Source organism: Ceratotherium simum, chromosome 1 (assembly GCF_057802395.1).
Source record: "Ceratotherium simum simum isolate JZ-2026a chromosome 1, ASM5780239v1, whole genome shotgun sequence".
Taxonomy (NCBI): domain Eukaryota; kingdom Metazoa; phylum Chordata; class Mammalia; order Perissodactyla; family Rhinocerotidae; genus Ceratotherium; species Ceratotherium simum.
In genome coordinates, this window is record NC_141900.1 from 1,644,399 (window position 1) to 1,671,652 (window position 27,254).

Below are 27,254 nucleotides of genomic sequence, written 5' to 3' on the forward strand. Positions count from 1 at the left end.
ACTGAGACAATCAGGGAAACTTCAATACTGACTGGGTATTTGATATTTATAAAACGTGTCAACTATCTTAGGACAATGGTATTGTAGTTACGGTCTAAAAAGTGTCCCATCTTTAGAGACACACTCTGAAGTAAGTAGACACGAACATAAGTCATGCCGGAACAGGAATCAAACCAATCCCCTGGGAGGAGGGCTCAGGTGGGGATACAGGTAAAACAAAACTGACCACAGGATAGCTGCTGAAGTTGGAGGATGAGTACACGGGGGTTCATTACACTGTTCTCTTTATTTTTCTGTATTTTTGAAAATTTCCATAATAAAATATGTTTTTAAAATGAGAGTTTTGTTTTGATAGTGTTGTATTATAAAACATTAAAAATTTTCCTTTTTTAATGAAGACTTCCTGGCAGAAAAATAGAGTTTTCTGATGGACCATTAACTGGTACATTAACTTAAATCTTACAACAGTTACTTAGAAACTGACAAAGAAAAATAATTTTTAAAATACTGTACAAATTACTGAATGTTACTGTATCAATAAAATACCAAGAAAAGTTGTAATTTTAAGCCAAAAGCAGACAACTTTGATAAATTTAACTTCAATTCTAGGTAAAAGTATGGCCTCTGGAGTGAGCCAAATCTAGGTTTGTATCCTAGATCTGCCATTTTCTATCTACTAGATAAATGTTTTCTGGCAAATAACTTCTCTGAGCCTCAGATTCCACATCTTTAAAGTGGGGGTAATAAAATTTCTTGATCAGTAAAGCAGTTAGCACAGGGCTTGCCACATAGCAAGTCCTCAGTAAATAATTAGAATAATTCCACTATACTATTTCATGAATTCTAAATGCACGTTTTCATATTCTAACATCTCTGAAATCAGGATATATCTCATAACTGATGGTATATCATAATTTAATTGGCAGAGTTTTTCATTCTTTAGTGGCATGTAAAATACTGATGCATACTATAAATAGATAGCATCTAAGATTCAATACAATATGGTATCAATCATGGTAAAGCTATATTTCCAATTTCTGTTTTAAGATTATTCTGAATATATAAGTGATTTGAAACTTAAAAATTTCAAAGTATGAGCAAAATATTTCCAACACATCACAAACAGAACAGTTTTGAGACAAATTATTTTTGTAAAAAATGGTTTATCAACTCCATTTTTGTATAAAACACATGGGAGAAATCTAGCCAATCAACACACAACTGTTGCCGCACGAAAAGGTACTTTTATCAAACTTCGAGTCTAAGAACGTACAAATGTTTCTTTTATGATGTCTACAGTAATTGTCTATGCTTTTCCATTTAACTGTTTTAAAAATTCCACATATCCCCATTATTTCTTGTCTCAGTTACAGTACAATGACGGGGAGGAAGAGGGTTGGTTAAAACACCTCTCTAAGCAGTTTTCTGCTGTCCCTTCTTTCCAATTAGAGACTTGTGGATGTGAGGGATCACACCTAGAGTGAAATGAAAAGAAACAGTATTATTAAAAAAAACTTTAAGCTGGCTATATCTTATACTTCAGTGCCTCGACCAAAAGGAGCAATCATACAAAGAATGAAATTTACTTAAGTCCCCTTTCACATTCCCATCCTGTTAAAGTATCTACGCCAAGGGCTCCCCCTTCTCAGGGTTTGAGATCCCCTCTAACACTGTCTGCAAAATGGTGTGATTTAATGAGTTTTGGAGAAGAGTAACCATAGCTTTCAAGAGGTTCTCCAAAGGTGATCCAAAAAGGATTAAGAACCACCAACTTATATCTTACCTTCACTGATCCTGACTCATTTGATGATCTCAGCTCTGACTTACAAAGGCATCATATTAAGCAATTTCTCAAGATTTTTCAAATATATATTGAGGAAGATTGGCCCTCAGCTAACATCTGTTGCCAATCTTCCTCTTTTTTTTTTCTTTTTTCTCCCCAAAGCCCCCAGTATATAGTTGTATATCTTAGTTGTAGGTCCTTCTAGTTCTTCTACGTGGGATGCCGCCTCAGTGTGGCTTGATGAGCAGTGAGTAGGTCTTCGCTCAGGATCTGAACTGGTGAATTGTGGGCCGCCAAGAACGCGCGAACTTAACCACTGCACCACTGAGCCGGCCTCTCATTTTTTAAATATAGTTTAAAGGGTATGGGAAATATTTTAAACACCAAGTTTTAAATATCATATATATATATATAGGGCTGGCCCCGTGGCTCGGCGGTTGAGTGAGCGCGCTCCGCTGCTGGTGGCCCGGGTTCGGATCCCCGACGCACTGCTTCTCCGGCCATGCTGAGGCCGCGTCCCACGTGCAGCAACTAGAAGGATGTGCAGCTATGACATACAACTATCTACTGGGGCTTTGGGGGGAAAAAAACAAATAAATAAAATCTTTTAAATAAATAAATAAATAAATAAATAAATAAATAAATAAATAAATAAATAAATAAATAAATATCATATATGAAATTTAAATAAAAAACTTGCTAAAATAAAATAGTATTGTATATGGCTACAAGGAAAAGAAATATTTATTCAGATCATAATGAAAAGAAGCCTAGAATTGTAATAGTTTTAACACTTACGGAATTTAAGTTTATATGTTTTATAGTTGGCTATTCAAATGCACTGGATCACTGATCTGAATTATATATTAATTAGAAAGGCCAATAGCAATCTAGGTTGAAGAGGTAAAATACATACCACCCCCAGCTATGGTAGCCTTGATAAGAGAATCCAACTCTTCATCACCACGGATCGCAAGCTGCAAGTGACGCGGAGTGATCCGCTTTACTTTAAGATCCTTGGAAGCATTACCTGCCAGCTCCAGCACCTACAAGGCATCCATGAGAGCACATCAAACAAAGGGTGAAGTGTTTAAGGATTTGGTGTAGACTTATAATTATAGGTAAAAAGATCACTATAGCATCTGTACACAAAAACCACAAAATACATAAACCAGTAACATGTTTCTTTTTAGTATTTCTATAAAGCTTTTATAAGCTCTCATTACTTCATTTGACCCTTTCATATTCATTCTCTGCAAGAAAGCTAGAAACTTGAGTTTAAACCTAAAAATCTACCTCCACAGAAAGACAGACAAGGGATAATACTATCCCCTAGCCAAGATTCTAAATGTGAACATCTAGAAAAATCATGTATTTCAATATATACATGTAGTCTATTTTTGCAAGCCCTTGATGGCTGGAATTTATTTTAGTACTGGTAGAAAAGTTTAAAAATATAATTAAAATAATTTCTTATGCAGAGTTTTTAACGTCATTGGGCCCTATAATCTGTAGGCAATAAGCCAAAAGTCCTAATGGGAATTTTCAGTTAGATGAATTTCAAGGTCCCAGCTGGCCATAAAACTGCATTTTTAATTTGTTTTTTGCCTCCACAGACTATACTGGCATTATAAAACCTTTGATGGAAGTAATACAAAAATAACTCCACAGAGCCTCCTCACTTAGAGCAGTGGGAAGCCTCAGTGTACATCTGAGGCAACTGGCCTGCTTTAAAAACCACCAGTACCCTGCTTTATTCTCCCCTGGGCCTCTGGTCTGGGGTGAAGCCTGGCACCATTATTTTCTGAAAGCTCCCCAAATGATCCCAGTGTGAAGCCAAGGCTGAAAAGTGATTACCCTGACCTTAGATTTCAGTATTTTCTTTACCTCTGCTAATGACTAAAACCCCCAACTTAAATATCTGAAAATATGTTGACTGCTTATATATATATATATATATATATATATATATATATATATATATGTTTATTATCTAATCTTAACCTAAAAAATTATAATGAAAGTTCCCAAGAATAAAGAAAACAGGAGTTTAGATGAGACGAACTTTGTGAGCCAGAAGACTATGCCTCCATACAAGTGAACAAAACGAGTACCTTTCTGAAGAGTCTACAGCTAAAAATAAAAACTGGTGTAAGACTGATAAGGAAGAAAGGGAAAAGACGTTCTCAATGAGTACCATGTTGCCAACACAAAATCCCTGGCTCATGACATAACAAAGCTGAAACTGTCCATAATTCAATGTTAAATCTCCAATGGCACACAAATGACTTGGTGAGATTAATGAAATGACAGCAATGATAATTAACATGCAGGTTAAATCTAAATCTTTTAGCCTAGCTCTCAATCATATCTTTCCTGAGTGGAACCTTCCCTTTGTTTCTATTAGGTTGGCTATCTCTTCCACTTGACTTGTTTTTTTTTTTTTTCCTGAGGAAGATCAGCCATGAGCTAACATCCATGCTAATCCTCCTCTTTTTGCTGAGGAAGACCGGCTCTGAGCTAACATCTACTGCCAATCCTCCTCCTTTTTTTCCCCAAAGCCCCAGTAGATAGTTGTATGTCGTAGTTGCACATCCTGCTAGTTGCTGTATGTGGGACGCGGCCTCAGCATGGCCGGAGAAGCAGCGCGTCAGTGCGCGCCTGGGATCCAACCCCGGGCCGCCAGCAGCGGAGGGTGCGCAGTTAACCACTAAGTCACGGGGCCGGCGTTCCACTTGACTTGTTTACTACTCAAACTACTTCTCTGGCTTGGAATGTAGTTGAAGGAGTTGCATGGCTTCCCATTTGATTTCCTTAAGAGGGGCAGGGATGGAGGAAGTGATGGTCCATGATCCAAGAATTACAAACTCCTGCCTAATTAACTTCTCTTCCTGAAACGTCAAACTGAGCAAGATACAACATTTTATGCATAAAATAATGCAGACAACCAGAAGGACTGATTAAGTCTTCTAACAAATTTCATATCATCATATTTGCGATTTTTTTTTAATGTATCATCACACTGGCAAAACCTTATCCCATCCCAAATCTTCATTCACTAAGAGGTTATCCTGTAACTTCACAAATATCACCTATTGATTATACACATACTCAGAGTTCACTTAATTAGTAGTACAGTATTTAAATTATTTTACGCTCCTTTGTCATGTCACTTAAAAACCTGGATTGTTGACACTTGCTTAACTTTAAAAATCGGTACGCCAAGGTTCTTTTTGACACTGGTACTGGGTAATAGGCTGATAAGACACATCTAAAACTGCTATTAAAGAAATCAATGAGCCTATGTATCTTTTTTGTTTCAAACCCATATTTCATGGGTTTCAGCCATTAACGGTCTAGCACACCTTTTATTTTTTTTTTATTTTTTTTAAATTTTTTTAAAACCTTAATATTTTCTCTTTTAGATTTTTTTTTTTTTATTTATTTTATTTTTCCCCCCAAACCCCCAGTGGATAGTTGTGTGTCGTAGCTGCACATCGTTCCAGTCGCTGTATGTGGGACTCGGCCTCAGGATGAACGGAGAAGTGGTGCCTCGATGCGCACCCGGGATCCGAACCCGGGCCACCAGCATCGCAGCGCGCGCACTTAACCACCAAGCCACAGGGCCGGCCTAGCACACCTTTTAGATTCCCGTATATAACAGATATTTTCCCCACAAACCTCAGCAGTGAGATACTCCAGAATTGCAGCACTATACACTGCAGCAGTGGCACCGACCCTTCCGTGGCTCGTGGTACGAGTCTTCAAATGTCTGTGGATGCGGCCCACAGGAAACTGAAAGAGAGACCGTCCAAATGGGAAGCATTTAGAGTCTTAACATCACATTAATGAGTGTAATCAAAGGCTGAATAATACGAGTAAAGCATGAAATAAAAAATTTGGTTACACATATTAGAAACTAAACCTATTTGGCAATTAAGAGTTCCTAGGGCCTGTGTGTTACATCCTAGTAATCAGCCCAAAATCTTCATGCCTGCTTTTACCCTCCCGAGAGAGACTAAAAGTTAAAAAAACAAGAACCACCACAGGGTTTTATGAAATAGTTTCTCCATAATGTGGAGGATCATTATAAAATGAAGAGAAACTATGCTGTGCAGGCATCAACTGCATATCCCACATGGCCTAATAATTGTACTCGTATTGAATTCCTTCACATAATAGCCTTATGCGACTTTGAACCTCCACCACCTTCCTTGGACCCCAACTCCATTCTTCTTTCCTCAGTTTCAAGAGGTGATCTGATAGCTAAGAAAAACCAACACGGGTCTGGCCCTGCGGCATAGTGGTTAAGTGCGTGAGCTCCACTGCTGGCGGCCCGGGTTCGGATCCTGGGCGTGCAGCAATGCACCGCTTGTCAGGCCATGCTGTGGCAGCGTCTCATATAAAGTGGAGGAAGATGGGCATGGATGTTAGCCCTGGGCCAGTCTTCCTCAGCAAAAAAAAAAAAAAAAAAAAAAAAAAAAAAAAAAAGAGGAGGATTGGCAGATGTTAGCACAGGGCTGATATTCCTCACCAAAAAAAAAAAAGAAGGAAAACCAACACTATTCTCTCCTTATGACTCTTTTTTTTTTTTTTAATTTTATTTATTTATTTTTTCCCCCAGAGCCGCAGTAGATAGTTATATGTCATAGCCGCACATCCTTCTAGTTGCTGTATGTGGGATGCGGCCTCAGCATGGCCGGAGAAGCGGTGCGTCAGTGCGCACCCGGGATCCGAAGCTGGGCCACCAGCAGCAGAGCACGCGCACTTAACCGCTAAGCCACGGGGCCGGCCCCTCATTATGACTCTTTCTACTTTCTGAGAATAGGTACTTTCTCATTTCCAAGGTATCCTAATCCCACTTGTCTGTGCCTTTGACTCTCCCCCACCAACTTTCTTACAGACCTTCCTCACCCTGTTACTGCTCCACCATTTCAACAGCTCCAATAACTTCCTTTCCACTGGCTCTCTTCCTTCTGCACCCTTCACTTAAAACTTCTTCACATCTCTATGGCAACTGCTTCCAGTTACAGTCTGGATATATCTTTTCCAAAGGCAAAACTTAAAACTCTTCCTTTATTTTCACCCAATCCAAACTTGGTTTCTGTCTTTTTTTTTTTTTGCTGAGGAAGATTTGCTCTGAGCTAACATCTGTGCCAGTCTTCCTCTATTTTGTATGTGAGTCACTGCCACAGCATGGCCACCGATGAGTGATGTAGGTACGCACCTGGGAACTGAACCTGGGTTATGGAAGCAGAGCATACTGAACCTAACCATTAGGCCATGGGGCTGGCCTCAAACTTGGCTTCTGTCAAACACCATTCTTAAAGGCCAGCGGTGACTTTTTTTTTTTTTTTGGTGAGGAGATCAGCCCTGTGCTAACATCTGCCAATCCTCCTCTTTTTTTGCTGAGGAAGACTGGCCCTGGGCTAACATCCATGCCCATCTTCCTCCACTTTATATGGGACGCCGCCACAGCATGGCTTGACAAGCAGTGTGTCAGTGTGTGCCTGGGATCCAATCCTGCGAACCCCGGGCCGCCACAGCAGAGGGTGCGCACTTAACTGCTTGCACCACCGGGCAGGCCCGGAGCAGTGACATTTTAATTATGAATCTATTAGCCACTTCTAGATCGCATCCTTAAGGAGAAAAGGCATGACTTTTGTTGTTGTTGTTTATATTCCTTTTTTTTTTTTAAAGATTTTATTTATTTATTTTCCCCCCAAAGCCCCAGTAGATAGTTGTATGTCATAGGTGCACATCCTTCTAGTTGCTGTATGTGGGACGCGGCCTTAGCACGGCCGGAGAAGCGGTGCGCCGGTGCACGCCCGGGATCCGAACCCGGCCCGCCAGCAGCAGAGCGCGCGCACTTAACCGCTAAGCCACGGGGCCGGCCCTATATTCCTTCTCTAAGTAATTCTAAGCTCCCTAAGAGCAGGATCCACGCCTTACTCCCCCTCTGCATCCTCAGTGACTGGCATGCTGTCTGACACACAGAAGGACCTCAAAAACCATTTCTTTTTAGGCTGCAGAGATTACAAAGAGTTCTAATACCAACTCTGATTACTCTTCAGTCTTCTCTTTCCCTGACTCAAATACCACGTGTTTCTGAGGGGTCCACCAATGTCCTTTCGTTTCTTTCTCATGCTCTAGTTAGGAAACTCATCCATAGCATGAACTACCAATTGTACATAAATGATGTTAAATTTGTAATTCTTTCAATCACCTCTCTAGGAAAGCTGGACTCAAATCTATAACTTCTGGACATCTTCACATGGATGTTTTGGTGAAACTTCAAAATGACTCCACTGAAATTTATCATCTCATAACTTGCCCCTACTACAAACTCCTCTGTCCCTTAGGTTCTAAGCCTTAGAGAAACCTTTCTTTGACTTTCCTCTCAACCCTATATCTCTCCTCCCACTTTTTGGGAGCGCATACATGCCTTCTATTCCTTTCATCTCACCCTAGTTCAAGCATGTATTACCTTATTCCTAAACTACTGCAACAGCCTCCATCCGTCTTCCATCTCCCACTTCTAATTAAGGACATTTCAAATAAATTCTAATTGAGATTTACACGATGTTCTAAAATATAGAATGTACCCATCAAATCTAAGTGCCTGTTCCCCTTCCTTCAGTACCACCTGGATCACGTCATCTGCTTGCTCAAAAACTTTCAATGGCTCACCACTGCCAAGAGGATAAAATCCAAACCTTACAGCCTGGCCTTTAAACTTTCCCGTTTAAAAAGTGTCTCTTACACATAGGGAATAATTCTTACCCAGAAAATTTTGAGTTTGTGGTTTAAATTTGTAAATATATGAAATTTGAAAATATTTAGCGTTTCGAGCATATCACTCAGTCTAAAACTGAAGCTACTGGGGAAATATTCAGAGAACCAATGGTTAGTTCATTATTCTACTCAAAATACTACCTCATTCTGAAAGTTAACGTACCACCACAAACACCTTCTTCAAAAGAAAAACCACAGCATACTCACTTCCATATGATACAATTTATATAAGAACCAGAAACATAATTATAATCTAGAAATAATAGATTTTAAGAGAGAAAAATCACCAAATTCATTTAAGATCTTTCCACAATTTGTTCTCATTTGGAAGAAGAGAATCCAAATTAAAAGTTGCTTTACGATTTAAATTTTGACCAAGTAATCTCATTATTAAAGATCAATAGACCAAGTACATTTTTGTAATTTACGAAACATCTATGGATCACGAATTACAAGAGTAAAGAAAATAAAATAATGAATTACGACAGCATGAATACATTACCTGTAGCCCAGCTCTCTGTGAGCGAGACACTGCCTTAGCTTTGGCCTTCCCACTGTCCTTTCCAGCTTTGCCTCCAGCCTAAGGGAAAAAAAGCTCCAGATGAAGAGTTGAAAATGGTATTTCAAAAATATTCAGAAAACAAAATTTCTCCTAGTTTTACTTTAGGTAGTTAAAATCTGGGTGATTTCCTTCCTCAATTTTAAATATACATGTGTTATATCACCATTTGTTAATTTATATAAAAATGAGGTCAAAACTTAAATATTTATTTAAAATGAGGTTTCTAAAAAAACTTGAACATTTCTCAAATTTCAGACTGAAGAATCTTCATCAAGTCAATATAACTTTTATGCTGGAAATATTTCATAATGAAATTATTTATTTATTTATTTTTTATGAGGAAGATCAGCCCTGAGCTAACATCCATGCCAATCCTCCTCTTTTTGCTGAGGAAGACTGGCCCTGGGCTAACATCTATTGCCAATCCTCCTCCATTTTTTCCCCCCTTTTTCTCCCCGAAGCCCCAGTAGGTAGTTGTATGTCACAGCTGCATATCCTTCTAGTTGCTGTACGTGGGACGTGGCCTCAGCACGACCTGATAAGCGGTGCATTGGTGAGTGCCCTGGATCTGAACCTGGGCCACCAGTAGCAGAGCGCACGCACTTAAGCGCTAAGCCACGGGGCTGGCCCCTGAAATATATATATATATATTTTTTTTGGTGAGGAAGATTGGCCCTGAGCTAATATCTGCCAATCCTCCTCTTTTTGCTGAGGAAGACTAGCCCTGGGCTAACATCCATGCCCATCTTCCTCCACTTTATATGGGACGCCACCACAGCATGGCTTGACAAGCGGTGTGTTGGTACACACCCGGGATCTGAACCGGCGAACCCTGGGCTGCTGCAGCGGAGTGCGCGCACTTAACCGCTGTGCCACCAGGCCGGCCCCTGAAATAACTTTTTTAAATGTCAACATATATCACTTCCACAGAAAAATTCACAACTTAGCTCTCTGGGAGAAAAAAAAAGCACCTTAAAAAAAATAAATAAACAGAATTATCCTATGATCCAGCAATTCCACCTCTAGGTATATACCCAAAGAACTGAAAGCAGGGACTCGAACAGATATTTGTACACCCATGTTCATAACAGCATTAGTCACAATAGCCAAAAGATGGAAATAGCTCAAGTGTCCATTGATGTATAAATGGATAAACAAAATGCTGTGTATACATACAATGGAATAGTATTCAGCCATAAAAAAGAAGGAAATTCTTGATTCTTGCTACAGTATGAATAAACCTTGAAGACATTATGCTAAGTGAAATAAGCCTGTCACAAAAGAACAAACATTGTATGATTCCATTTATATGAGGTACGTAGTCAAAATTATCGAGACAGAAAGTAGAATGGCGGCTGCCAGAGGCTGAGGACAGGGGTGGAATGGAGAATCATTGTTTAATGGGTACAGAGTTTCAGTATGGGAAGATGAACAAGTTCTGGAGATGATTGGCAGTAATGGTTTCACAACAATGTTAATGTACTTAATGCCACTGAATTGTACACTTAAAAACAGCCAAAATGGTCAATTTTATGTATACTTTACAATTAAAAAAAAAAAAAGACCTTCAAACTTATGCTAAAGGGGTTAAACAAATACTACTTCAAGTGACAGAAAATAAATACTTCTCACATAATCTTAATGTTTACTAACAGGTATATAAATGCAATGGAATATTATGCAGCCATTTCAGCAAATCAAGTACAGATATGTGCCGATAAAGAACAATCCACAAAACATATTTCTTTGTGAAAACGGCAAAGTATATGCAAGAGGAATGAACTTTTGTTTATGTAAAAATGGGGTATTATAGAGTGTGTGTACACATACATTTCTAGAAGGTGACACAATAAGGTAAAAAAGTTATTTGTCTCTAGGGAGAGAACACTGAGGATCTGAACTGAGAGGGAAACCAATGTTCTCTTTTGGACAGTTTCTTTTACCATTTAAATCTATTATTTTTTCACTGTAAACAAAAGAAAAACCTAATTAAACAAAGAAATCAGTTTCCAAGATTGGCTAGCTGTTTGAAGATCTATATTTTTGAAGTAGAGAATAAAATGTGAAATGGCAATCCCCTCTATAATGCTTTCCTTAAAAATTTTTTTAGGGGGTTGGCAGGTGGCGTATCAGTTAAGTTCGCACACTCCCCTTTGGCGGCCCGGAGTTCGCTGGTTCAGATCCTGGGTGTGGAGCTACTCACCACTCATCAAGCCATGCTAAGGCGGCATTCTACATAGAAGAACCAGAAAGACCTACAACTAGGATTTACAACTATGTACTGGGGCTTTGGGGAGGAAAAAAAAGAAAAAGAGGAAGATTGGCAACAGATCTTAGCTCAGGGCCAATCTTCCTAAAAAAAAAAAAACCACTTTTTTTAAGTTACAAGGTATATAGTCTCCTAATTGCATGTCTCAGTTGACTTAACGTTTATCTCCCAAAACCATATTAAAAAAACCTAAAGGCCTTGGCAGGCATTAGGAGCAGGAAAAAAATCTAAGAACTAATTCATATCTCTCTCTTTTTTTTTTTTGTGAGGAAGATCAGCCCTGAACTAACATCCATGCCAATCCTCCTCTTTTTGCTGAGGAAGACTGGCCCTGAGCTAACATCTATTGCTAATTGTTTTCCCCAAAGCCGCAGTAGATAGTTGTATGTCATAGCCACACATCCTTCTAGTTGCTGTTATGTGGGACGCAGCCTCAGCATGGCCAGAGAAGCGGTGCATCAGTGCGCACACGGGATCGGAACCCGGGCCGCCAGTAGCAGAGCGCCCGCACTTAACCGCTAAGCCACCGGGCCGGCCCCTCATATCTTTAACAATTTAGCAAGAGAGACTGATTTCAGTTTAACAGAGAGAACTGAGAATCTCTAGATTTCCACTAGGATGCCTCATATATTTTAAGAATTTCTGACCATATTGCTATACAAGAAAAAGATATTGCATAATTTTCTCGTATCTGAGGTCAGCTCAAGTAACAATATATTCTCACTTATTCCTCAAATAAAGAAATCTTTTCAGCTGTATTTGCTCTGGTATAAAACATTAAAAAAAACCTCTCAATTGGTGCATGAGTCTTAAATTATAATCCTTGTGTCTCTATGACTGCATTATAAAATAAGAACTAGTTATCAATTAAAAGCCACCAACCGCAAAACTCACCAGGCTTCCCAATTTACTCTTCTTAGGCAATTTTATCCCTACTGTTTCAAATCCATTGCATTTGTTGTTTTATCTATTTGCTTTTTAAGTAAGGAGACATGAAATCAGTTTCTAAAAACCTCAATATATCAAATGACTATTTCCAAGGAGACTCCAGGTACATTACTTATACTTAATAAAAACAAACTTTTATGGTATCAAGCCTGTGTGAATATGAAACTGTACAGTAAATGAATAATTATTTTCTTTTCATAACTCCCTCAAAACTGTGCATACTCTCCCCACTTTGCAGATTCACTTTAACATATTCGATGACTGACTCAGAAACTAAATACAAGTACTATAAAATTTTTAATTCTAAGAACTGAATTAGTATTAACCTGGGTTGAGTATCTTGGTAGAAAATATACCTATGGAGAGAATTGGGGTACTTTTCATACAGAAGAACTTGAAAACTGGATACCAAGATACTTTCATACTAGTTTAATAGACACATGCTCACTTCCCCTCACGTTGAAAATCTTAAAAACAAGAACGAAATCTCGATGCCTCTTGCATTTTTAGCTTACTCGGACGCGTACGTATTTTTCGCCACTGGTAAAAGGAGACCCCGTATATAACGTATCGCTAGACAATAAGTGAGCGACACCTTAAAAACCAGCAAGGATCATGCAAATCATCAGCTCGAGCAAACCAGGCTACAGAGTCGATGTCACTGGTACAGGCACCGCACAGTAATCGCACTACAGGTTACAGAGACCGGCGCGCTCGTCCGTAAGCGCTGGCCCAGGTCTGAGACGTGAGACTGTCACATCTCCACCATCTCGGTGTGGTTCAAGCGCCGGGCTTCTCGTCCACACCGCCCGCCCGCGGCAGGAGGGCGCTCGGGCTGGGCACCGCGCGTCGCCACCTCCCACTTGGGCCCCCTCTCCTCCTCTCAACTTTCCAAGGGGCCGAGCTCTTGCTCTCACGTTTCCGAAACGCCGCACTTTTCTTCCCGAGCTCTGCGTCTCGGGACCAAACCCCGCACAATTCAGGACTCAAAGTCGGTCGCAGGGGCCGCGGAGGAGCTCCCGTGTCGCCGGGGCCGCGCCGGTCTCGGCCTGCTCCCCTCGCTTCGCCCGGGTGCCACAGCAGGCGAGGCCGGGACCGCAGTGGCCCCGCCGTCACCGCCGCCGTCACCGTCGCCGTCTCACGCCCGCCCCTCCTCACACCCGCCGCCTCAACAGGTAGCAGCGCCGCCTGGCCATTGCTGCCCTCCTGCCTCCGCCACCTAGCCGTCCTCACCATGGTCTCGGCCGCTCCCGCCCTCGCTCCCGCCGAGCCGCTGCCGCCGCTCCGCAGCACCGACAGCCGCCGCCGGAGCCGGGACAATAACCGGGGCCCGCCTCGCACCGTCCCGACCAATGCCTGTTCGCCTTGCTCGTTTGAACCCCGGAGGCCGCCCAATCGCGCGCCTCCTTCTAGCCAGACCCCGCCTCCCCGGCCCCACCTCCCTAACGGCTGTTTGTTTTTGCACACGGCACTCGGAGGCGGGGCCTCCAGCCCCAACACGGACGCGCCTGTGCGCGAGCGGGGGCGGGGCCACGCTCCGCATTCCGCCTGTCTTCAAGGCCAGGGCCTGATGAACGGAGGGACCGGCCAATGAGGGTAGACGGCTGGTGGAAATCAGCCAATGAGATCATCGCCCGCGAGCCAGTGAGGCGGGCCTCTGGGAACGACAGCGGGATTAGCCAATGGAGAGACGAGTGGAGGCGGCGATAGCTTTCCCGCCGGTTGTCGGCGTTGGCTTTCCAGGTTCTGAGAACTGTTTAGAAGGAAAGGGCTGTGGGGTCGCTTCTCGCGGCGTCTTGCCACAGACTCTGAGGAGTCTTTCGTGCTAGCGGGAACTCGTATGTGTCGGGCACTCTTCCCGGGGCAGCGGCCCTTCTCCTCAGCGCCATTCCGCCGGCGTCAGGTTAGCCGTGACGACGCGCAGCGACAAGGGAGAGAAGCTCGGAAATGGGGTCGGTGTCCCCGCGGCCGCTGCGAAGCTGAGGGACTGCGCGAAGGCGGGCGCGGCAGGCGCTCGGGGGCCATGTCCGCCCACGGCAGCTTCCGGAGGCGGGTCCGCGCGGCGCCCAGCCCACCGCTGGGGACAGCCCCCTCCGCTCCCGGACCGCACAACCAGCGGTCGCCGGGGCCCAGGCCCAGGTTCCTGGGGCCTGTTCTCACCCGTTGCAGCTTTAAACCTTTCCTTTCAGAGTTTCCTGCACTGTCCGCGCCAGGCCGCGCTCCAGGTGTGGGCAGCCAGCCGTCCACACGGGGATTGCGTTCTAGCGGGATTTTCCCATGCTGGCATTTCAGAAGTGTGGCACCAGGTGGGCAGATCCTGTCCCAAAGTGTGAGTTAGTTTTCTTCTGACACCGAGGAAGCAACGTGGGGGACGTGAGTTCGAGGAGAGGAAGGGGGCGAGCTTCTAAATAAGGGTTTGGAAAAATACGAGTGAAGGTATAGGCGAGTGTGAAGGAGGAGGGGCAGTGAGATTGGAGGCATGGAGCAATGTGCCCAGATTAACGGAAGACCTGAAAACTAGGGAGAAAAGTTAGGAGTTAATTCAGGAAGCAGTAGCCGTTGTTAATTTCTGCTGCTCCCTTTGTGTTTCTGGCCTTAGTGAATGAAGTCTTAAGAGACCTACCAAGGCATCTACCTGTGAACTTTTCCTTCAACAAATCCCCGAGTGCCTCCTGTTTGCAGGGACTGTCTTAGGTACTGGCGATTCAGGGATTAGCAAAATAGACCTCTCCTTGCGCTAACTATCCTCTACAGCAGGGGGCAGATGTTAACACGCGAATGGGTGAGTTATTAATAATAAGTACAAGTGCACGGAAGGAAAGGAACAGGGTGCTTTGAGAGAGAGAGAAGCAGAGGGAACTTAGTTTAGACGGGGTGGGCAGTGTTCTAGGAAGAAGAAAGAGCAAGTACAAAGGTCCCTGAAACGAGAAAGACTTGTCGCTGTGAAGGGACTGAAAGAAGGCTAGTGTGGCTGCTGTAATTCTGACCAGATCCTTCTTACCACACCTACTTCCTGAATATCTCAAATCTGGCTTTTTTTTTCTTTTTGGCCATGTCCATTGTCCTACCTCCAATGACATGGATGTGGGATGACAGTGCCCAGCTCTTTTGCCTTAGTTTGGGACAACTCTGAAGGGCCAGTCCAGCTCCAGAGTTTCCTGTGTGATTGACACTGATTTGCTCGAACTACCTTCTACCTCCATTCAATCCTGCTTCCTTCATTTTCTCATAGTAATATTGCAAAGAGCATTCCACAGTAAACTTCCTGAAGGCAAATCCCCATGTTAAAGTCTGTTTCCTGGGAAACCTGACCTAAGACAGTGGCTTTCCTCCACAAAAATTTAGTCAGGTTTTGAATGGGCAATATATTCACATGTACAAAATTTTAAAGGTACAAAGGGTATACAGTGAAAAGACTCTTCCCATCCCTGCTCCGGCTATCCATTTTATCTCTGCACAGGCAACCGGTGTTGCCAGTATAGTGAAAGTGATTTAGCCTTTTCGAGAGGACAGCCTTAGGGGCCGGCCCCTGGCGTAGGGGTTAAGCGTGAGCGCTTTGCTGCTGGCAGCCCGGGTTCGGATCCCAGGCGCGCACCCACGCACGGCTTGTCATGCTGTGCTGTAGCGGCGTCCTACATAAAGTGGAGGAAGATGCTAGCTTAGGGCCAGTCTTCTTCAGCAAAAAAAGGAGGAGGATTGGCATAAATGTTAGCTCAGGGCTGATCTTCCTCACCAGAAAAAAAATAGGGAGGACAGCCTTAATGATTACTGTACATAGATTGCAGGAGTTTTTATTCCTGTGTTCAGTTTTAAATTCCCTTTTAACACTACAGTACTCTCCAATATATTATAAAGCCTTTGAGAGACAGAAATTTTCTTTTGGCCACGCGTGTAAAGGACAGCCAAATTGTCCTTTTTTTTAAAAACATCCCTGGAGGTTCAGTCCAGATCCCAGTGGAAGGGCAGCTACTTCTGTGAGCCAGAACCTGCCTGGTTCTAATGAGGTCAATCAGGATGCAGTATCCAGCTACGTACACTCAGCTTTGTGATGCGGAGGATGGAACTCAGCAAACATTCTGCTTTGCCTTCTGCTTCCTTGCTGGGCTTTGCCAATAAGGGGCACTAGAGGGAAACTGCAAGACTGAAGGAGAGAGAAGGGACTTAATCCTTTATGTCTGCTTTCGGTTTCTCTGAGCAATGCGTCTTTACTCGGGCAGCAGCAGGTCCTTTAGTAGCAGCAGCTGAATCAGTTTTTCCAACGCTTGCAAAACTAGCCTCATTGCTCCTTCCCCCCTCAGCAGCACCAGCCAGCTCCTTCCTCAGAGGTTTGAGTTTCTAGCTCCACAGGGCCCTTCCTCTAGGTTTCTAAGAATTTCCCTTTGTTTCTTCAGGGTAGCTGCTAGTTGTTAACATCCGTGACACATTAGAGTTCTCTTTTTATCCTTTAGCAGTTAATTTTATATCCAGTTAACAATGCTTTATAGTAGTTCTCTCTGTTTAGATAAGTAGTGTGTTTTCTGAAACCTGAATGGACCTTCACTGATAAGCATATAATATATGTTTCTAACTTTTTATTATGGAAAGTTTTAAACATATACAAAACTAAAGAGAGTAGTACAGTGAACCTGATGTACCCCTCCCGCAACTACAATGATCATCAACTCATGGCCACTTTGTTTTATTTTATATTCACATTTACATCTGCCCCACTCCTAACTAGATTACATTGAAGCAAATCTAAAGTAAAAGAAAGGGACAACAAATGTTTTTACAGGAAAACAGTTTCTTCATAAAACCCTGGGTCATTTTGAATTTGTGCAATGTGAACTTACCTATTTAAATAATAAAACAAAAAGAAGAGCAAACTAAAAGCAAGCAGAAGAAAATAATAAAGATTAGAGAGGAAATAAATGAAATAGAGAAAAAGAAAAATAATAGGAAAAAATCAACGACACCAAAAGTTGATTCTTTATAAAGATCAACAAAATTGACAAACCTTTAGCCAGACTCAGTAAGAAAAGAAGATTCAGATTACTAAAATCATAAGTGAAAGAGGAGAGATCACTACTGACCTTACAGAAACAAAAAGGACTATCAGGGAATACTGTTTTTTTTCTTTTCTTTTTTATTTGTTGCGGTAACATTGGTTTATAACATAAATTTCAGGTGTACATCATTATATTTCTATTTCTGTGTAGATTACATCGTGTTCATCACCAAAGACTAATTACAATCCATCACCACACACATGTGCCTAATCACCCCTTTTGCCCTCCTCTCTCCCCTTCCCATCTGGTAACCACCAATCCAATTTCTGTCTCTATGTGATTGTTGTTGTTTTTATCTTCTACTTATGAGTGAGATCATACGGTATTTGACTTTCTACCTCTGACTTATTTCGCTTAGCCAGGGAATAGTTTTGAACAACTGCATGCCAGCAATTTAAATAACCTATACAAAGTGGGCAAATTTTTAGAAAGATATAACTATCGAAACTGACTCAAGAAAAAAATAGAAAATCTGAATAGACCTGTGACAAGTAAAGAAATTGAATTAGCAATTAAAAATCTTCCTACAAGGAAAGCCCAGTTTTCATTGTTGAATTCTATCAAATGTTTAAAGAAGAATTAATACCAATCCATCACACACACTTCCAAAAAATAGAAGAGGAAGGAACACTTCTCTATTCATTATATGATCCCAATATTGCCCTGATACCAAAATCAAAGGCATTACCAGAAAAAAAACCCCACAGACCAGTCTCCCTTATAAATATGGAAACAAAAATCCTCAACAAAAACCAACAAAAACAAATTCAGCAACATATGAAAAGGATTATACACCATAACCAAGTGGGATTTATCCCAGGAATGCAAAATTGGTTCAGTATAGGAAAATCAATGTAATACACCATATTAATAGAATAAGGGAGAAAAATTACACAGTCATCTCGATGCAGAAAAATTAACAAAATCTAACATGCTTTTATCATAAAAATACTCAACTAGGATTAGAAGGGAACTTCAACCTGATAAAGGCCGTCTATGAAAAACTCACAGCTAATATCATACTTAATGGTAAAAGACTGAATATTTTCTCCCCTGATCAGGAACAAGATGAGGATGTCTATTGCCACTTTTATTCAGCATTGTACTGGAGCTTCTAGTAAGGACAATTAGGCAATAAAAAGAAAAGGCATCCAAATTAGAAAGGAAAAAGTAAAACTATCTTTATTCACAGATGACTTGATCCTGTATATGAGAAATCGTAAGGAAGCCACTAAAAAACTATTCAATAAGTGCAGCAAGATTGCAGGATACAAGATCAACATACCAAAATCAATTGTATTCTATACACTAGCAATGAAAAAACTGAAAATGAAATTAAGAAAGCACTTCCATTTACAATAGCATCTAAAAGAATAAAATACTTGGGAATAAATTTCACAGAAGAAGCACAAGACTTACACTCTGGAAACTACAAAACACTGGTGAAAAAAATTAAAGATCTAATCAGAATCGCAGCTTACGTCTTTGTAGAAATTGACAAGACCATCCTAAAATTCATAAGGAAGTGTAAGAGAGCAGAATAGCCAAAATAATCTTGAAAAAGAATGAAGTTGGAGGACTCACACATCTCCATTTCAAAACTTGCTACAAAGCTACGGTAATCAAGATGATGTGGTACTGACATAAGGATAGACATAGATCAATGGAATAGTGCGAGTCCATCTATGGTCAGTTGATATTTGACAAAGGTGTCAAGACAATTCAGTGGGCAAAGCATAGTCTTTTGAACACATGGTGCTGGAATCTCTACTTAAAGACAATTTGCTTTCTTTTTTTTCATTCATTCATTCACGTAGAAAATGGATTGCCAGGGGCCGGCCCGGTGGCGTAGTGGTTAAGTGCATGCGCTCTGCTTCCCTAGGGTTCGCAGGTTTGGATCCCAGGCGTGCACCGAGGCACCGCTTGTCAAGCCATGCTGTGGCGGCGTCCCATATAAAGTAGAGGAAGATGGGCACGGATGTTAGCCCAGGGTCAATCTTCCTCAGCAAAAAGAGGAAGATTGGCAGTGGATGTTAGTTCAGGGCTAATCTTCCTCACAAAAAAAAAGAAAAAAAAGAAAGAAAATGGATTGCCAGGAAATGCATCAACATTTAGCAATGAAATATTTAGGATGATGAGGTTATTTGTACATTTTCATTTTTTAATACTTTTTGATATTTTCTAAATTGTCTTCTTTGGCTGTCTGTCAGCTTTACAAATACCTTTATAAAAATGGTATTTGAAAATATTTCATGGGCCGGCCCCGTGGCTTAGCGGTTAAGTGCTGGCGCTCAACTGCTGGCGGCCCGGGGTTCGGATCTCGGGCGTACACTGACGCACCGCTTCTCCAGCCATGCTGAGGCTGCGTCCCACATACAGCAACTAGAAGGATGTGCAACTGTGACATACAACTATCTACTGGGGCTTTGGGGGAAAAATAAATAAATGTTAAAAAAAAAAAGAAAATATTTCAACTTTGCAAGTGGGAGAAATAAAATATAGAATGTGGTAATAGAATAGATGACTACATTTTTCAACAGTTTAAGCTCATTCATCCTTAAAATTTGAGGGCCTACAATATGCTAGACATTGTGTTAACTATTAAGTACTTTCCATCCATACTTTTTAATCCTTATAACAGAATGCAAACTAGACTCTATTATCCTTTTTTTTTTTTCTTTTTTTTTTGTGAGGAAGATCAGCCCTGAGCTAACATCCGTGCTAATCCTCCTCTTTTTGCTGAGGAAGACCGGCTCCGAGCTAACATCTATTGCCAATTCTCCTCCTTTTTTTTCCCCCAAAGTAGATAGTAGTATGTCATAGTTGCACATCCTTCTAGTTGCTGTATGTGGGACGCGGCCTCAGCATGGCCGGAGAAGCGGTGCATCGGTGCGCTCCTGGGATCTGAACCCTGGCCGCCAGCAGCGGAGCGCGCACACTCAACTGCTAAGCCAGGGCCCGGCCCTCTATTATCCTTTTTATAGATGAGAAAACAGATTCGGAAAGGTTATGTGAATTATTTCAAGTCAAATGGCTAGCAGGTGACACAACTGGGATTGAATTGCAGTTCTGTCTGGGTATAAGGCCCATGATCTTCCCATATCCTGCTTTGAAAGCTACACACAGATGTAGACATGCTTTTGTACACTTGAGCTTCCAAATGTGATGTCTTTTGTACTGTAATGCTTCTAAACATCTAGTTATCCTTCATACCATTTTCATACGCTTCCAATTTATTCACAATAAAATATGAGTTCTGGGTGATTGGGAGTCTGGGAGTTCTGGGAGATTAAATAAATTTTGGTATATTCATATTATGGAACATTATGCAACTTGCTAAAGTAAATGAGCTTGCCTTAAATACACTGAGGTCTCCAAGATAAACTGTTCAGTGAAAAAAAAGTTGCATAATAATGCATATAGTATAATTCAATTTATATTTAAATAGATAAACTCCAGATCATAGGTATGAATGTACCTCTGTGAATGCATAGAAAAAGGACTTAAAGGTTTACATTAGGCTGCTGACAGTAACTACCTCCAAGAAGAGGAGTAAGGACGAGAGGATAAAGAGGATGTTCACATTCTTCTCTATGTTCTTGTCTGAATAGTTTACAATAAGAATGTATTTATGTAATATTTGTATTTTAAAATGCAAGAGACTGGGCCGGCCCGGTGGCTTAGCGGTTAAGTGCGCACGCTCCGCTGCTGGTGGCCTGGGTTCAGATCCCAGGCGTGCACCGACGCACCGCTTCTCTGGCCATGCTGAGGCCGCGTCCCACATACAGCAGCTAGAATGAGGTGCGGCTATGACATACAACTATCTACTGGGGCTTTGGGGGGAAAAATAAATAAAATAAAATCTTTAAAATGCAAGAGACTAAAAATGTGGTTTCTAATCCAGTCTGACCATTTTTGTTATTGAATATAGAACAAAAAACTATCCATAGGGAATCTAGCAACATATCAAAAGTTATATATACACTTAGCTTTTGACTCCCAAGTCCCTACTTCTGCAGATCTATCCTACAGCTACACCTTCATCCATATGAAATGATACGTGTACAAGGTTATTTATTGGGGCTTTGCTATTAATAACAAAACTGGAAAACAACCCAAGTGTCCATCAATGGTTCAATAATCCAGTGTATGTACTCAATGGAATATCATTCAGCTATAAAGAGAAATAAGAAAAATAGCTATATGCCAATATAAAAAGATCTTCAGGATATAGTAAGTGGAAAAAAAAGTGCTGAACATTATGCACGGTTACATTTTGTGTAAGAAAGGGAAGAAATAAAAATGTATACTTATTTTTCTTAAATTTGCATAAAGAAAGAAAAACAAGAAACTAATAAAAATGGTTTACTGTGAATAGTGTGACCATATAATTTATCATTTAAACTGGGACACTTGTGAAAGTCAAAGGAGGAGATAAATATAAATAAAATTATATAACTTTTTGAAGTATTTGTTGATAATTTTGAGGACTCTATAACATACCTATGTACATTCAAACAAAAATGTAAAAAACATTTAATTATCTGAATAATTATTTTTGGTACTTATTGATATATTTTAGTTAGTTTCTTAGCCATCTGTGTCTCTAATATCATGAAGCTGGTATTTTTTCCTGACGAAATGTAACTTTTATGTGGTCTTATTATTTTTATGTTTTTCATAAAATTGCTTGCAATCATCTTCTTCTTTTTTGTTTTTTTGGTGAGGAAAGATTGCCCTGAGCTACCATCCTTGCCAATCCTCCCCTTTTGCTGAGGAAGATTGGCCCCAGGCTAATATCCGTGTCCATCTTCCTCCCCTTTACATGTGGGATGCCTGCCAAAGCATGGCTTGATAAACAGTGTGTAGGTCCGCCCTGGGATCTGAACCTGTGATGCCTGGTCCGCGGAAGCAGCGTGCGCAAACTTCACCACTACACCACCAGGCTGGCCCCTTCTTCTTTCTTCTTTTTTTTTTTTTTAATTGAGATAACGTTGGTTATACATTGTATAAATTTCAAGTGTAGATCATTGTATTTCAATTTCTGTGTAGATTACAGCGTGTTCACCATCCAAAGACTAATTACCATCCATCACCATACACATGTGCCCAGTCACCCCTTTCGCCCTCCTCTCTTCCTGCTTCCCCTCTGGTAACCATCAGCCTGCAATCTTCTTTAAAGTTGCGTTCTATGGTTAATACATTTGAAGTTGTTGACACCTTTCATTGACTCTTATTGTAGACTGTAATATTTTTGATTGAGAAAATACTTTCTATAGAGAGGCATCTTAGAGAAAGTTCTGCTACATGAAAGATATTTTCAATTCTGAATTCTAATTATTTTCATATTGAAATGTATAAACATTTCAGCTCAAATCTTTTCACAGTCACAATCTTTTGGCTTTTATTCAGAGTACCTTTGTTTGACAAATATGTTTATAAGACAAAACATCAAGTAAATTGTCTCTATGATTCTTTTGACTGTTTCACCAAATTTAGATGCCACAAAATGGTAAGCCCTCTCAATTTCATTCCATTCCAGTACAGAATATAAATTTATTCAATTAAAAATAGGAATTCCAGAGCCAGCCCTGATGGCCTAGTGGTTAAAGTTCGGCACTCTCACCGCTTCGGTGGCCCAGGTTCGTTTCCTGGTCATGGAACCACGCCACCCGTCAGTTGGCATTCTGTGGTGGCAGCTTACACAGAAGAACTAGAAGGACTTACAACTAGGATATACAACCATGCACTGGGGCTTTGGGGAGGAAAAAAAAAAAGGAAGATTGGCAACAGATGTTAGCTCAGGTGAATCTTCCCCTGCAAAAAAAAAAGAGAGAAGGTTTTGGGTAACAAACAAAACAAAACAAAACAACAAACAAAGGAATTCCATTAAAAAAGTCTTTCCACAAGCTGAGATAGTCCACAGTGCTCTCTCATTATTTAATTTGTTCAATCTTTCCCTTCCTTTTGTAGGATCAAGTTCAATATTTTCTTGTTTGCAAGTGTTGCTTCCAATAATTGCAACTCACTAAAAGCCTCCAAAGGTGAAGTTTCTTACCATCCCATGCATTGAATGCTTGGATGAAAGATTTCCAACCGATTTTGAACTAAATACCACCAAAATTTAGAGGCTTCTTTTACAAAAAATTTCAATGCAGTGTAGGTTGATTTATAAAGGCTCAAACATTTCTAAAATAAGATATTGGGCGACAAAAAGAGTAAACCCAAACTGATGTGCTGAAGTGCTATTTCGAGTCAACATTTACTTTATTACAACAATTTTGTGGTTTAGCTGCTCTAAACCCTGTTAAAATTTGAAAACTACACCTATTTTAGGTGGTAGGATATCACACCTTGCTTGGATACCATTATGAATTACGTGTATACTGCATCCAATTCCAAGTACATTTATCCTCCATAGTTTTCTTAATTTATTAAGCACATTTTTGCACTACTATGTTCCACTGAGTTTTGAATTTGTATTACCATAAAAACTATTTTTTATCTTAATTGTTGAACTTTTAAAGTAATTTCACAGTAACATTCCAATGATATCAGATTGTTTCACCTTTAACATTGATTATAAGAATTGAGTGAAAATTTTGAAACTTACTAGAATTAATGAAGATTTTTTTTCTGTTTGAATCAGCTGATGGCACTGACAAAACTGGCGTCACATAACTGGAAATTCTTTTGCTAAAGTAGTTTACATATTACTAGCTATCTCTTCACTTTTTGTATGGGCATAAGAAAACTTGAAATTGAAAACGAGTGAAATAAAAAATAGTTGGTTTAAGTGAAAATTCTTGCTTCACAGAATGATTTGTAAATTCATCTTCTGCATGAATTAAGTCATTGTCTCTGGGCAAAGTTTATTTAAAATAATTACTAAATTTTGAAGTAGATGCTGATACATGTACAGCAGATTCGTGTCTACTGGTTTTCCAGTTATTGATCTTGCCATGGCACTGATTACAAATGTCAACAAAAATTTTGTGCAAGTTACATATAGAAATGAAAATTCAGTATTCATTCAGTTTTTATGAGATACAAGCTTTTTAAAGCTCACTTGCTGAAAGAGTGTATTGTGAAATAGAAAAGCATTATCAAATAATGAATAGTTATACATTTCTACTACACAATAAATGATAAAATCACTTAGCAAGAACATTTAGCCTTCTCTCTGTACATAGTTCACATACCCCTCACCTATGATTTACCACTGATCCTGGACAGCAACCTCAAAAACTTCTTCAACCATCAGCTGACAAAAGGAGTTAGCTGTTCCCAGCCACTCCCAGGGCACATGCTGACTTGAGAGGCAAGTGTTATGTTGAGTTTGGAAAGGGTCAGGCACAGAGAGGTTACTGCTGGTCTTTTTTTCAAATTTAACCAGGTGTTCAAGTGAGAGCTCTGTTCATTGCACATATTGACCTTAAAAAAATAGTCAAGGGGCTGGCCCTGTGGCCTAGTGGTTAAGTTCAGCGTGCTCTGCTTTGGTGGACTGGGTTCGGTTCCCGGGCATGGACCTACACTACTTGTCAGCAGCCATGCTGTGGTGGCAACCCACACACAAAATAGAGGAATATTGGCACAGATGTTAGGTCAGGGCACATCTTCCTCAAGCCAAAAGAGGAAGATTGGCAACAGATGTTAGCTCAGGGCAACTCTTCCTCGGAAAAAAACAAAGTCAGTTATTTTACCAGCAAAAATGGTTTTATTTGGGAACAATAAAGAATTGCAATTCCAAACATGGAATCAATGGCAGACCACAGACAAGTCTGGAGAACTAAGGAGAGGAACATTCTTTTATAGAGGAGAAGGGGGAGTTGGGAGGGGCTGTTATAAACAAGGAGTCCATTGGAGGAAACTTGGAATTTGAAGTGTAGTGGCTTTTCATTGGGTGAGTTGTGACAGTCTCTCATTGGCTGGGCTGTTGCCTGGCAAGGAGAAAATCTTCTTTCCTTCTGCTGGGGTAGCAAAACAGTCTTCTTCCTGTTGGGTCTGCAATTGACATGGAGTGGTAAGGCATGAGAGCTTCCTGTTCTGGCCTTCCGACTCAATTTTAAATGAGGTTTCTGTTTATTAATTTTCACACACAATACTAAATCATGACAAGCTAGGAGTCCACTAAACTCATATCTGCTTATTTTAATAAAAGTAGAAATATTACCTTGTAAAAAATGAAAAATCTTGGACTAGTGCTAAACTGGATGGGACACTGAGACAACAGACAAAATGGAACTGTGCAGAGAAAATTCTATCCATGGGAAGAATAGGGATTGATGGAGACAGGAACAAAACTTCTCAATTTCCTTTTTACATTGCTTTGATTTTGAAACATGTAAACTTATTATCTATTTTAAAAATTAGACTAAAAAAAGAAAAAAGCAAGATGTAAAAGTGTAAAGAACACTAACTTCTGTTTATTAAAAAAAAACTCCACCTGCCGATAATTTCTTTTTAAACAATATTTTGAGGATCCTCAAATTTGACTTGTAGTCAGTGAAAAGAAAAAAAAATAAGGAAATTCTTTTGTTATTACAACTAAAAAATTTCTCAGCTTGCCGTAAATGAAAACATTAGGATTACAGTATATTTATAATAGTTCAAAACAAACATTTGGCCAAAAATGAATAACAAATATAAACGTTATGGCCATAAGAATTCACGTTGAGACTTTCACTAAGGGAGCAACGTGACCAAGGGGCCCAGCTGCTGTGCATTTTTCACACTGTTGCCAGTATGTCTTTTGGGTAGATTCCTAGAAGTGGGATTACTGGATCAAAGGGTAACGTAGGTAATTTTGCTAAATATTGCCAAATCCTTTCACAGGGGATAGTGCATTCCCATAGCAATATATGAAAGTGCCTATTTACTCACAGAATTGCCAGTGGAGTTTGTTGTCAGACTGTTTTTTTTTTCTTTGCTGATCTGGTAGGTAAGAAGTAGTATCTCAATGTAGTGTTTTTTTTTTTTTTTTTTGGTGAGAAAGTCTAGCCCTGAGCTAATATCCGTTGCCAATCCTCCTCTGTTTGTTGAGGAAGATTGGCCCTGGGCTAACATCGGTGCCCATCTTCCTCTACTTTATATGGGACACTGCCACAGTATGGCTTGACAAGTGGCGCGTCGGTCCATGCCCAGGATCCGAACCTGTGAACCTCGGGCCTCTGAAGCAGAGCTCTCGAACTTAACCGCTATGCCATCGGCCGGTCCTTGTAGTTTTAATTTGCCTTTCTCTTATTATGAGATTGAACATGTTTTCACATAATTATGGACCATTTGTATGACTTTTTTCTATGAATCGTCTGTACCTATTTCTTATACATTTGTGATTTGCTTTTACCTTTAAGTATTCAGAATCCCCAGGATCCACATAAAGTATCCAGAAACTGCCATGGCAGAATATTCATATTCTTAACTGTTGCTGCTCTTCGGCCATAAGTGTCAATAACGCCACAAAGTGGTTCTAGCACAGGGCACTGAATCATTGCCAGTTATGGAGAGTAGGTTAGCTCTTTTTCTGGGAGCCTGGATCAGTCTGAAGAGTTGTAATTGGAACATTCCGTTTGTCAGTAATCTATTAATATTTATTGAAATTTAACAACGGTAGCGTACCTTCTCCTGAGCATGGATTAAATGTGCGTCCTTGTTTCAAAGTAAGTGCAGTGAAAACATCCCATTTCCTGGTTCCTGAATCCTGGGAAGACCAGGTCTATGGGCTTGATGGGTGTTTGGAAAGGCCCACTGTTAGGCTTAATGACCCAAAGAATGGCCCCTGCCTCCAGCTCTGCTCTAGAACAAACCCTTGCAATGACGTCAGGCCTGGTCCTCAGAGGGTGGATGAGA

General features: G+C 40.6%; 1 protein-coding gene across 1 annotated transcript; it reads right to left on the bottom strand.

Annotated features, from left to right (window-relative positions):
• Nucleotides 1–1,143: 1,143 nt before the first annotated feature.
• H2AZ2 (H2A.Z variant histone 2) lies at nt 1,144–13,900 on the bottom strand. Its single transcript, XM_004438339.3, has 6 exons — nt 13,796–13,900; nt 13,591–13,713; nt 9,081–9,158; nt 5,465–5,578; nt 2,700–2,829; nt 1,144–1,475 (listed from the first exon to the last, which is right to left on the bottom strand). Exons 1-6 carry the CDS (start codon nt 13,898–13,900, stop codon nt 1,414–1,416), a joined length of 612 nt encoding a protein of 203 aa, XP_004438396.2. The 3' UTR covers nt 1,144–1,413.
• Nucleotides 13,901–27,254: the final 13,354 nt, after the last annotated feature.

Bases quoted from the DNA above. Each gene is read 5' to 3' on its own strand.
- H2AZ2 (XM_004438339.3), bottom strand. From the start codon at position 13,900: ATGCGGAGCGTGGCCCCGCCCCCGCTCGCGCACAGGCGCGTCCGTGTT. The intron at 2,830-5,464 runs GTTTGTGGGGAA...GATGCCTTGTAG, and splicing joins TGGAGTATCTCACTGCTGAG to GTGCTGGAGCTGGCAGGTAA. The intron at 1,476-2,699 runs GTATGTATTTTA...ATTTCACTCTAG, and splicing joins GGCTACCATAGCTGGGGGTG to GTGTGATCCCTCACATCCAC.